At 50.1% G+C, this 12,961-nt stretch overlaps 1 protein-coding gene across 1 annotated transcript in view; it reads right to left on the bottom strand.

Annotated features, from left to right (window-relative positions):
• Positions 1-3,145: 3,145 nt before the first annotated feature.
• The window catches only part of LOC117386977 (C-terminal-binding protein 2), a 43,077-nt gene continuing 33,261 nt past the window's right edge, over positions 3,146-12,961 (bottom strand). Inside the window, exons 5-9 of the mRNA XM_033984364.2 lie at positions 11,008-11,222; positions 8,690-8,820; positions 8,146-8,273; positions 6,144-6,261; positions 3,146-3,573 (exon numbers count right to left, since the gene is read on the bottom strand). Coding sequence (XP_033840255.1) covers positions 3,375-3,573; positions 6,144-6,261; positions 8,146-8,273; positions 8,690-8,820; positions 11,008-11,222 — 791 coding nt within the window. The 3' untranslated portion in view covers positions 3,146-3,374. The remainder of the gene's footprint in view (positions 3,574-6,143; positions 6,262-8,145; positions 8,274-8,689; positions 8,821-11,007; positions 11,223-12,961) is intronic.

The following is a 12,961-nucleotide window of genomic DNA, read 5'->3' as shown; positions in this document are numbered from 1 at the left end:
TCAACACGAGAGTTTGATTTTCAGCCAAAAAAAACAAAAAAAAAAAACAACGTAAAAGTGACTAACTGAAAAACTGTTGGCTAATGCTAATGCTAGCTAGCGTGTTACTGTAATGTTACTTGAGAGACTTGTTTAACAGCACAAATCAGCTCATCTGTTGTAGCCTCAAGTAAATCAGCTCTTTCTGCTCAGACGAAGCTCAGGTTAAAGTCTAACAGAGCTTCAGACAGAGCCGTGCTTCCTGTTAGCATCACAACCCCGGGGAATCTCGATGACGTCAGCTGCAAAGGATCAACTGATGCAGAAACGAATGGGAATGACGTCATAGTCTCAGGTGGAGGGCGTGGTCGATATATCCATCCATCCATTTTCTTCCACTTATCCGGGGCCGGGTCGCGGGGGCAGCAGTCTAAGCAGGGACTCCCAGACTTCCCTCACCCCAGACATGTCCTCCAGCTCCTCCGGTGGGACCCCAAGGCGTTCCCAGGCCAGCCGAGAGACATAGTCCCTCCAGCGTGTCCTGGGTCTTCCCCGGGGCCTCCTCCCGGTGGGACATGCCCAGAACACCTCCCTAGGGAGGCGTCCAGGAGGCAGATGAGCAGATGCCCGAGCCTCAACTGGCTCCTCTCAACGTGTAGGAGCAGCGGCTCTACTCCGAGCTCCTCCCATGTGACTGAGCTCCTCACCCTATCCCTAAGGGTGCGCCCGGCCACTCTGCGGAGGAAACCCATTTCAGCCGCTTGTATCCGCGATCTTGTCCTTTCGGTCATTACCCAAAGCTCATGACCATAGGTGAGGGCAGGAACGTAGATTGAGGTAAATCAAGAGCTTCTCCTTTGGGCTCAGCTCCTTCTTCACCACAACGGACCGATACAGCGACCGCATCACTGCAGACGCTGCACCGATCCAACTGTCAATCTCACGCTCCATCCTTCCCTCACTCGTGAACAAGACCCCGAGATACTTGAACTCCTCCACTTGAGGCAAAGGCTCTCCACCCGGAGAGGGCACCACCTTTTTCCTCCCTGAACCGCCACCTTAACGTGGTGGAGGGGTTTGAGCCCGAATGATCCTGGGAGCTATGTTGTCGGGGGCTTCATGCCCCTGGTAGGGTCACCCATGGCAAACAGGTCCTGGGGGACGGGTCAGACAAAGAGCGGTTCAGACGCCCCTTATGACGAGTGTTCGATCAAGGCAAGCTACGTTGCCCGGACCGGCGTTACCGGGGCCCCACCCTGGAGCCAGGCCTGGGGCCGGGGCATGAAGATCTGGGTGGCAGTCGAAGGCGGGAACCTCAACGACCGGATCTCTGGACATGGAGACTGGCTCTGGGGACATGGGGTCGATATAATTACAGGAAATTAACGTTTTTTGAAAGAAATTGCCAAACTTCTGATCCAAACATGTTGAAGTTTCTCATTATTTTTGGGGGGATTAGCTCCACAAAACCTCGTCGTATTCATCTTATGGCTTTAAAATTCCACTCACTTTATAAATCTGTGTCTGAACTTTGCTCCGTTTTTTGTTTCACGTGAATCGGCCCAGTAATTACAGAGATATGAACCAAAAACCAGCGCAGTTTAAACAATGAATTCAATACCTCCACCAAGGCATCGTTCATTTGTTGCAATTGTTTGGCTGCAGTAGCGCAGGAAAGGGTTAAAACTCACTCTAAAATTACTAAACTCTAACTCTAAATATGTATGACCCATTCACACAGACAAAGACATTAAACACGCCATAACATTACGTACGAATTAAAATCTGAGAAAAAAGTAGATTTGAAAAACGCTGCCGTCGAGTTTAATCAAATCGTCCCGAAATTAAAACTATTTCCAAAATTCTATCAAAATTTGCGTTAAATTTCACGTAAATGCAGCATTGTTTGAAAAAAATCCCAGTAGCTTCTGTTGTTTCGCTACTTCCTGGTTTCCCATGAGCGACTGGGGCAGCGTCTCCGTCCAAACTACGATTCCCAACAGCGGCAGAGTCCGTACGTCTCTAAAAACAGTCGGACGATGCCGGAAAAAGTCGTTGAAAATCCCCCCAAAAAACGTTTTCTTATGAAAGGGTGCGTTTGTTGCTCGTCCGTAGCCGTCCTTGGTCCCAGGTAGCGTCGTTTTGTGAATTTGAAAGTTGTGGAAAAAAAATGTTATTGCTCTTCTTGGTCCTTTAGATCAAACCGGGAACTCTCTCGTTATGGGGCGAATGCTTTTCTTCACTGCGCCACCTTCCATTTTTCTTACGCTTAAAAATCTACAAACTTTCGTAAATAATTTTTGCCGTAGTTTAAAAAGCACAACGCAAACGCAAAATGATACTTTCACAGCGCTGTTTGTCTCGTCTTTAAAGCTACACTGCGTAACTTTTCTGGCGGCTGCTTGTCGCCATAGAGATGTTGTTACCGCCTGAAATATTCCCCAATAAGACATTACGCTTATCCATCTTGCATGAAATCAGTTTGAGGTGTTTTTATTGCACCTCAAATTCGAAAAAGCTGCATTTTCACTATAAGCGAGCTCGCCTCTCCACAGATCTGACTGGTAGCTTGGCTCAGTAGCGCCACCTGCCTGTCTTAAGATATGTTTAATGCCCTACTGCGGGACATTAGCATCGTTTGAATCACTCTATTATTATTATTATTATGACTCTCAGTGACGGACGGAGCTACAGTGATTTGAAGCGAAAACATCTCCACGGCGACCAGGAGGTGGACGAGACTCCAACGGAAAAGTTACATGGTGAAGCTTTAAAAAATTCAGTTCTGTGGATGAAGTTAACATTTTATCGCCGTGGTTTTGGTCGGCTTCTGAAATATACACGCTAAAGGACGCGATGTACCTGATCTTTTTTCAATTTTTTTGAGCATTTCTGTGACGGCAAAACTCCACTCTGGTCTTAAAGCTGCTCTTATAAACTCATCATGGTGAGTAACTAGCATGTTCTCAATGTGTAAAGTGAACGAGGAGTCACTGTTTACCACTGAAAACTGTTTAAAGTGAGCTAGTTCTGTTTTTTTTATGTTTTTCAGACGGTAAAAATCAGGTACAGTGTCTTTAGTTAAATGCTAATCATGCTAATCGAAATGCTAATGCTAAAATACGTAGCATCATCGCTACAAATCAAATTATCGTCTTTCCGTGGCTGAAACTGGAATTTTTGAATATGTGAAAATCCACACGGCGTCCGCTCGCTTCACAAATGTCCGTTTCTATTTTCCAGAACAGTTTGACGGCGTCGGAGGGAGAAGTTTCCAGAGGGAGGCGTGTCCAGAGGGAGGCGTGTCCAGAGGGAGGCGTGTCCAGAGGGAGGCGTGTCCAGAGGGAGGCGTGTCCAGAGGGAGGCGTGTCCAGAGGGAGGCGTTTCCGGAGGCGTTATTGCTCGGTGAGGTGCTCCCGGGGCTCGGCGTGGGGCTTGGACGACGGCTGGTTGGGGGAGGGGGTCTGCGAGGGGTGAGTACCCGACGGGAGGCTGTGGGACACGGGGACTCCGCCCGACGGCACCAGCCCCTCCAGAGCAGAACCAGGAAGAGAACCAGGAGACACGCCCACCACGCCCACTCCGGGAGGGAATCTGAGAGAGAGAGAGAGAGAAGAGAGAGGGGGGAGGAGGGGAAGGAGAGAGGGAGAGGAGAGAGGGAGGAGGAGGGGAAGGAGAGAGGGAGAGGAGGAGGGGAAGGAGAGAGGGAGAAGAGAGAGGGTGAGAGAGAGGGGGGAGGAGGGGAAGGAGAGAGGGAGAAGAGAGAGGGAGAAGAGAGAGGGGGGAGGAGGGGAAGGAGAGAGGGTGAGAGAGAGAGAGAGAGAGAGAGAGAGAGGGGGGAGGAGGGAAAGGAGAGAGGGAGGGGAGAGAAGGTGAGAGAGAGAGAGGGGGGAGGAGGGGAAGGAGAGAGGGAGAAGAGAGAGGGAGAAGAGAGAGGGGGGAGGAGGGGAAGGAGCGAGGGAGGGGGGAGGAGGGGAAGGAGAGAGGGAGAGGAGAGAGGGTGAGGGAGAGATGGGGGAGCGGAGGAATAGAGAGAAGAGAGACAGGGAGGGAGAGAGAGAAGGAGAGAGACGAGGAGGGAAAATGAAGGGAGAGAGGAAAAGAGGGAGAAAGAAGGAGGGAGAGAGACAGGGAGAGAGAAAAGGAGGAAGGAGGGAGAGAGAGAAAGAAACAAGGGGAAAGGAAGTGAAGGAAGAGAGGGAGAGGGAGAGAGAAAGGGGTAGAGAAAAGAGATAGGAATAAAAAAAAAGAACAAGAGAAACAGACAGAGGAGGGGGAGAGGTATAAATGACACGTTTTTTATATTTATTATATTTGTTCAAACTGAAACACGTCACAAATCAAAGACACTTTTGATTTAAATATTAAGAATAAAAAAAACTGCAAACTGCAGATGAGTCGAGAAAAGAAAAAGGACAAAGGTTTTTCTAAAGTGTCCTCAGGTTTACAGGGAAAAACAGGGAAGAGGAGCAGAGGAGGAGGAGGAGCAGTGGATGAGAAGCAGTGGAGTAGCAGTGGTGGAGGAGGAGCAGAGGAGGACGAGCAGAAGCAGAGGAAGAGGAGCAGAGGAAGAGGAGCAGAAGAGGAGGAAGAGCGGAGTAGGAGGAGCAGAGGAAGAGGAGCGGAGGAGGAGGAGCAGAGGAAGAGGAGCGGAGGAGGAACAGGAGCATAGGAGGAGCAGAGGAGGAGGAGTGGAGGAGGAGAAGGAGAGGAGGAGCAGAGGAGGAGGAGCAGAGGAGGAGGAGCAGAGGAGGAGGAGCAGAGGAGGAGGAGCAGAGGAGGAGGAGCAGAGGAGGAGGAGCAGAAGAAGAGGAGGAGGAGCAAGAGCAGAGGAAGAGGAGCGGAGGAGGAGGAGCAGTGGAGGAGGAGCAGGAGAAGAGGAGGAGCGGAGGAGGAGGAGGAAGAGGAGCAGAAGAAGAGGAGGAGCAGAAGAAGAGGAGCAGTGGAGTAGCAGTGGTGGAGGAGGAGCAGAAGCAGAGGAGGAGGAGCAGAGGAAGAGGAGCAGAGGAAGAGGAGGAGGAGCAAAGGAGGATGAGCAGAAGAAGCGGAGGAGCGGAGGAGAGGAGGAGCAGTGGTGGAGGAGGAGCAGAGGAGGAGGAGGAGCAGAAGAAGAGGAGGAGGAGCAGTGGTGGAGTAGGAGCAGAGGAGGAGGAGGAGGAGCAGAAGAAGAGGAGGAGCAGTGGTGGAGGAGGAGCAGTGGTGGAGGAGGCTCTACTGAGGAGGTCCACACATTAAACTCTTGACTCTGATATTTACCTGCAGGACACATTTATGCATTTATTTTGTCCTGGGGGAGGCCTGAGGTCACTGCGCTCACTGATTGGTTCATCTGGCTGCATGAGGACACAGGGGTCAAAGGTCACGCAGGTTAGTTTAGTGTTTGACTCGGGGTCGGGGGGTTAAGACGACGACAGGGAGAGTACGACAAGTTAGATCTGTTTTCTGCAACTGGGAAATTATTAAAGTGTTTAGTTGCTGCTACTACTACTACTACTACTACTACTACTACTACTACTACTACTACTACTACTACTACTACTACTACTACTACTACTACTACTACTACTACTACTACTACTTTGACTATTATAATTACTACTGATTTGTATTGGTGTGTATCTGTGTTAACGAGTACTACTATAACTACAAATACTTCAACTACTGTGACAGCTACTACTGTAATTGCTACTATACCACTACTACTTCTACTTTGACTACTACTATTTGTACAACAACAACACAGGCTACTATAACTATTCCTACACAAACTACTGCTGTTGATTTGTATTTGCAAATCTTGGCTATAGAGTACTACTACTATTACTACACAGCTACTGCGACTACATCTACTTCTACATCAGCTACTTACTGCTAGTACTACTATTGTATCAACGGATTTATGCTTGAGTACTACTACAAATACTTCAACTACCTGGACAACTACTACCTCCCACTGTCCACTACTGTTTACAAGACAAGCTGAAGTACTACTGCTACTGCTGCTACTACAACAACTCTCCTACAAAACTACTCCTCCTAAAACTACTACTACTACTACTTCTACTACATACTTTTAAGCTCATATCATATCCAGTCAGATGTACTATGTCATGGTAAATATAAAGTATTTGTCTCGTCCTCAGGCTGCAGTGACTCCTCCTCACCTGTAGGCGGCGCCGTTGAGCTCAGGGTGAACTCCTGTTTGGTCCATTATCGCCCAAGGTCCAGAAGTGATGAAGAACTCTTTGTTTACACAATTCCTCAAACTGTCCGGGATCCGACCTGGAGCAGAGGGTCAGAGGAGGAGAGGGTCAGAAGAGGAGAGGGTCAGAAGAGCAGAGGGTCAGAGGAGGAGAGGGTCAGAGGAGGAGAGGGTCAGAGGATGAAGAGGAGGAGAGGGTCAGAGGAGGAGAGGGTCAGAGGATGAAGAGGAGGAGAGGGTCAGAGGAGGAGAGGGTCAGAGGATGAAGAGGAGGAGAGGGTCAGAGGATGAAGAGGAGAGGGTCAGAGGAGGAGAGGGTCAGAGGAGGAGAGGGTCAGAGGATGAAGAGGAGGAGAGGGTCAGAGGAGGAGAGGGTCAGAGGATGAAGAGGAGCAGAGGGTCAGAAGATGAAGAGGAGGAGAGGGTCAGAAGAGCAGGGGGTCAGAGGAGGAGAGGGTCAGAAGAGCAGAGGGTCAGAGGATGAAGAGGAGGAGAGGGTCAGAGGAGCAGAGGGTCAGAGGATGAAGAGGAGCAGAGGGTCAGAAGAGAGGGTCAGAAGAGCAGAGGGTCAGAGGATGAAGAGGAGGAGAGGGTCAGAAGAGGAGAGGGTCAGAGGAGGAGAGGGTCAGAGGATGAAGAGGAGGAGAGGGTCAGAAGAGGAGAGGGTCAGAGGAGCAGGGGGTCAGAGGAGGAGAGGGTCAGAGGAGGAGAGGGTCAGAGGATGAAAAGGAGGAGAGGGTCAGAAGAGGAGAGGGTCAGAGGATGAAGAGGAGGAGAGGGTCAGAAGAGCAGAGGGTCAGAGGATGAAGAGGAGCAGAGGGTCAGAAGATGAAGAGGAGGAGAGGGTCAGAGGAGCAGGGGGTCAGAGGGTCAGAGGATGAAGAGGAGCAGAGGGTCAGAAGAGCAGAGGGTCAGAGGAGCAGGGGGTCAGAGGAGGAGAGGGTCAGAAGAGCAGAGGGTCAGAGGATGAAGAGGAGGAGAGGGTCAGAGGAGCAGGGGGTCAGAGGAGCAGAGGGTCAGAGGATGAAGAGGAGCAGAGGGTCAGAAGAGAGGGTCAGAAGAGCAGAGGGTCAGAGGATGAAGAGGAGGAGAGGGTCAGAGGAGGAGAGGGTCAGAGGATGAAAAGGAGGAGAGGGTCAGAAGAGGAGAGGGTCAGAGGATGAAGAGGAGGAGAGGGTCAGAAGAGGAGAGGGTCAGAAGATGAAGAGGAGAGGGTCAGAAGAGCAGAGGGTCAGAGGAGCAGAGGGTCAGAGGAGGAGAGGGTCAGAAGAGCAGGGCAGAGGGTCAGAGGAGCAGAGGAGAGGGTCAGAAGATGCAGAGGAGGAGAGGGTCAGAGGATGAAGAGGAGGAGAGGGTCAGAGGAGCAGGGGGTCAGAGGAGCAGAGGGTCAGAGGATGAAGAGGAGCAGAGGGTCAGAAGAGAGGGTCAGAAGAGCAGAGGGTCAGAGGATGAAGAGGAGGAGAGGGTCAGAGGAGGAGAGGGTCAGAGGATGAAGAGGAGGAGAGGGTCAGAAGAGGAGAGGGTCAGAAGAGGAGAGGGTCAGAAGATGAAGAGGAGAGGGTCAGAAGAGCAGAGGGTCAGAGGAGGAGAGGGTCAGAGGAGGAGAGGGTCAGAAGAGCAGGGCAGAGGGTCAGAGGAGCAGAGGAGAGGGTCAGAAGATGCAGAGGAGGGGATCAGAGGAGGGTGCAGAGGAGAGTCACATGGTGCAGAGGAGGGTCAGAGGGTAGAGAGGAGGGGCACATGGGGCAGAGGAGGGTCACATGGTGCAGAGGAGGTCAGAGGGAACAGAGGACAGTCAGATAATGCAGAGGAGGGTCAGATGATGCAGAGGAGGTCAGAGGGAGCAGAGGCGTGCCACATGATGCAGAGGAGGGTCAGATGGAGGTCCAGTGGTGCAGAGGAGGGTCAGAGGGAGCAGAGGAGGGTCACATGGTGCAGAGGAGGTCCAGTGGTGCAGAGGATACCTGTGAGTGCTCTCCTGATCTCTGTGGCTGCTGCTTCTCTCATCTCCAGTGAGGCCTGTTCACTGTACCAGGCCGTGTGGGGGGTGCAGATCAGGTTTGGGGCGTCCTTCAGTGGACCCTGCGCAAATCTGCACAAAAACAACAACTAATGTTAAAAAAAATAAATCATTAAACGTCCAACTGGAAAAATATTTATTACTAATTACGATTATATTTGTGTTTTTATGTTTTAAGAGTATTTATTTCACTTCACATGTCACATTTTAAATCCATTTTAACATTTGAGACTGAAATCTGAACTCCCATGGCAACAGAGCGGAGTCGGCCGCTCTTGTGGCCGTCCTGCTGACACACTGAGCAGTTTCTGAAATGTTTTTGTTTTTTGAAGCTCACTTTTTAGCATCACATCTTGGGATTTTAACCAACTAAGAAGAAGAGCGGCGTGTGCAGTTCAAACGGCACAAATACAGGACTCTGACAGTTTGTTTTTTTCCGTTTCCATGGAGACCGTTTAAAAGTTTAGTTATTTACTGATTAAACTCACGTGAACGGTTCGGTTTCGTGCACGTCCAGCGCCGCTCCTCGTATCCTGCCCTCCTTCAGCGCCTGAGCCAGGGCCTTCTCGTCCACGAGGCCCCCCCTGGCTGTGTTCACCAGAAATGCACCCTGACGCATCTGGAAAAACAACAGCGACAATGCGTCAGACAACCACCAGGGGGCAGAGAAACAATACAGCAAACATCCACCAGGGGGCAGGTAAGGTTAAGGTTGAGACTTTATTGTCCCTGTAAAGAAACATGTCCTCTGCGTTTGACCCATACTTCAGTGTCTCTGGGTCAAATGCAGACTCTGAAGCATCTGGAAATACAACAGAGACAATACACCAAGCATCCAGCAGGGGGCAGGGAAGGTTCAGGTTGAGACTTTATTGTCCCTGTAGAGCAGGGGTGTCAAAAATATTTTCACCGGGGGCCACATCAGCAAAATAGCAGCCTTCAAAGGGCCGGATGTAAAATAAATCTACTTTTTTAACTTGTTAATTAACTGTTTCTGTATTTATTACTTATTCAAGTTACAAATATTACATGTGCATTAGCCTAGATGTAAAAATGTGGCTGTATAACTGATTATCTCCCGATAAAATTACATTTTAAGACCATCATACCTTTTACTTTACTCTGTCGAGGTCCACATGAAATGATGTGGAGGGCCACATTTGGCCCCCGGGCCTTGAGTTTGACATATGTGCTGTAGAGAAACGTGCATTTGACCTATGTCTGTGGGTTAAACCTACACTTGACCTGTCCATTGTGTCTCTCTCAAACACCATATTCATCCACAGATTAAAGTAATCGTTTGATTTTTCACCCTCTTGCTGCTTTTGGTTTATTCCAGTTTAAATATAATAAATCCAAAATGGCCGCTCGTTTTTGTGCGACCGTTAAATCGTCTCATCTCTTTTCCAAATGGCACCGCGTTTATAGAGACATCAGTTTAATCTCACCACAAAAGACGTGTCAACCGTTTTAATCCCGTTTTTATGTCTCTGTTCAAATATTTCCACATTTACAAAAGGAAACGGCTCAATGTGGACGGAGGTGAAGCTTCAGAGCAAAAGGGAAACGAAATAGACGACTGGAAAATCCTACAATCTCTATCACATGTTTACAGTTCAGCTGTTTGAGGCTGTGGTGCAGAGGAAGAGCATTGACACACAATAATGCACCTTTGTAAACGCAGAAGAGTCCTCTGGTGAAGTGTTGGTCACATTTGTGTTTAACATGTCAGTGACGTCCACTGTGTGACCCTGACCTCTGACCCCTGACCTCTAACCCACCTGCAGCTCCCTGTCACTGTCTGATCTGTAAAAATTTAGCAACTTTAGCGCAACTCTGCAAAAAACTCAGACGTTATATTACACTGGGATGTAACGGCAGCTGCCATCATGCACAGAGCCAGCAGCACGTCGTATGGTGCAGAGGATGACCTGTTTGATGGGGCAGAGGAGGACTCACGTGTTTGATAGTGAGGGCGCAGAGGAGGATGGTGAAGTCGTTCATCAGGTGGTGGATGTGTTCGTTCAGAGACACACCGCCGTTCTTGTGCAGTGGGTCATGTGTGGTGCAGAGGATGTGTGGTGGTGCAGAGGATGTGGTGGTGCAGAGGAGGACCCACCTGTTTGATGGTGAAGTCGTTGATCAGGTGGTGGTTGTGTTCGTTCAGACAGTCGCTCTAATACAGTAGGTGATGTGTGGTGCAGAGGATGTGCGATGGTGCAGAGGATGTGCGGTGTTGCAGAGGATGTGCGGTGGTGCAGAGGATGCGCGGTGGTGCAGAGGAGGATGGTGAAGTTGTTGATCAGGTGGTGGTTGTGTTCGTTCAGATAGTCGCTCTAGTACAGTAGGTGATGTGTGGTGCAGAGGATGTGTGGTGGTGCAGAGGATGCGCAGTGGTGCAGAGGAGGATGGTGAAGTTGTTGATCAGGTGGTGGTTGTGTTCGTTCAGATAGTCGCTCTAGTACAGTAGGTGATGTGTGGTGCAGAGGATGTGTGGTGGTGCAGAGGATGTGCGGTGGTGCAGAGGAGGACCCACCTGTTTGATGGTGAAGTCGTTGATCAGGTGGTGGTTGTGTTCGTTCAGACAGTCGCTCTAGTACAGTAGGTGATGTGTGGTGCAGAGGATGTGGTGGTGCAGAGGATGCGCGGTGGTGCAGAGGAGGACCCACCTGCTTGATGGTGAAGTCGTTGATCAGGTGGTGGTTGTGTTCGTTCAGACACAGTCGCTCTAGTACAGTAGGTGATATGTGGTGCAGAGGATGTGCGGTGGTGCAGAGGATGTGCGGTGGTGCAGAGGAGGACCCACCTGTTTGATGGTGAAGTCGTTGATCAGGTGGTGGTTGTGTTCGTTCAGGTTGCAGTGCAGAGACACGCAGTCGCTCTGGTACAGTAGATCTTGTAGCGTGTAAACTCGCTGGACGCCGAGGGATCGCTCCAGTCCGTCCTGGAGATACGGGTCGTAGAAAATCACGTTGAACCCGAAGACCTTCGCGCGCACCGCCACCGCCTGCCCCGCGCGACCTGCAGGGGGCGACACAGAGCGGACGAGACGGTTAAACACACATGAAGAAATACATAGATACAAATAAAATCAGAGCGTTTTTGTTCCCAGACAAAACGTAGAGCTATGTTTTTAAAAGGTGTTGTTGCTAGCAGTTGTTATCGTTACCGTGACGACAAACTGCGCTGGCCTCTGAAAGTCGTGAAATGTTCTTATAAACTCATCATGGTGAGTAATTGGGACGTTCTGAATGCTTAAAGTGAACGAGGAATAACTGTTTAAAATGAACTAAAATTAACTGTATTCACATTTTTAAGACAGTAAACTTTGCCTTGAATGTTCCGCACTACGACATTAAACTTATCTCCACACAGAGACCGCAGGAGACGCCCCCTCAGGCCAAGCTACATTACAGGTCAGATCCGTGGAGAGGCGATTCTGCTCACAGTCAGAATGTGTTTGTTTTTTTTTCTCAAGGTTTTTCTGAGCAATAAAAACACCTGTGCTTGAAATACATGCAAAAGTTAAAAGTTTAATGCCATATTGTGGAATATTCCTGGATTAGCAACAGCATCTCCATGGAGACAAGCAGGTAGTGTGCAGTCTTCCTCTGCCCCTCTCCTCTGTGGCCTTCCTCTGCCCCTCTCTCCTCTGTGGTCTTCCTCTGCCCCTCTCTCCTCTGTGGTCTTCCTCTGCCCCTCTCCTCCCTGGTCTTCCTCTATGGTCTTCTTCTGCCTCTCTCCTCTCTGTGGTCTTCCTCTGCCCCTCTCCTCCCTGGTCTTCCTCTGCCCCTCTCTCCTCTCTGTGGTCTTCCTCTGCCCCTCTCCTCCCTGGTCTTCCTCTAGGCCTCTTGTTTCTCTTTTCTCTCAGTTTTCTTTAAAATGGCGTCGCAGGTGGACTGAGCTCATTTGGGCGGAGACAAAGGGACATTAGGACCAGAGTCTGAGGACGCGAGATAAAGACGAGACTGAGAGGAGGGACGAGTTTAACGAGGAGAAAATAAACACAATTAAAGATTAAAAAAAAAAAAAACAGGTGCGAGAGGCTGATAAGGAGAGAAAAGAGGAGGAGAAAGAGGAGGAGGAGCGCTGGGCTTTTAATCACAAAAACTACAAATGTCTGAAGAACGTCTCACACACTTCACTCTCCTCCTGTCGCCACAGCCGCCCTGGGGCAGAGTGACACAGACGTGGCTCTGGTTCTGTGCCACTGACCTTGAGGAGAGAAGTGTGTTGCTCAAAGACACAGCAGAAGGAGTTTGTTTTGTTAAGAGCTGAAAATGTATCAGCCAATAAGACTTTTTTGTGTCATGGTAAATAGTTGAATTTTCCTCTGCATCATCTGACCCCTCCTCTTCATCCTCTGACCCTCTCCTGTGCATCCTCTGCTCCTCTTCATCCTCTGACCCTCTCCTCTTCATCCTCTGACCCTCTCCTGTGCATCCTCTGCTCCATCTGACCCCCTCCTCTTCATCCTCTGACCCCCTCCTCTTCATCCTCTGACCCTCTCCTCTTCATCCTCTGACCCCCTCCTCTTTGGTCTTCCTCTAGGTTTCTTGTTTTTAATGAGAACAACTTTGTAACATGTGAGAAAGTATCTAAAATATGAACTACTCCTCCTCCTCCTCCTCCTCCTCCCCCTCCCCCTCCTCCTCCCCCTCCCCCCCTCCCCCTCCTCCCTCCCTCCCCCTCCTCACCCCCTCCCCCCCCCCACCCCCCCCCCACCCCCTCCTCCTCCTCCTCCTCCTCCTCCTCCTCCT

The sequence above is a fragment of the Periophthalmus magnuspinnatus genome, chromosome 19 (assembly GCF_009829125.3).
Source record: "Periophthalmus magnuspinnatus isolate fPerMag1 chromosome 19, fPerMag1.2.pri, whole genome shotgun sequence".
Classification (NCBI taxonomy): Eukaryota; Metazoa; Chordata; class Actinopteri; order Gobiiformes; family Gobiidae; genus Periophthalmus; species Periophthalmus magnuspinnatus.
The sequence above is the reverse complement of the archived record's forward strand: the minus strand, read 5'-3'. Positions and strand labels throughout refer to the sequence as shown.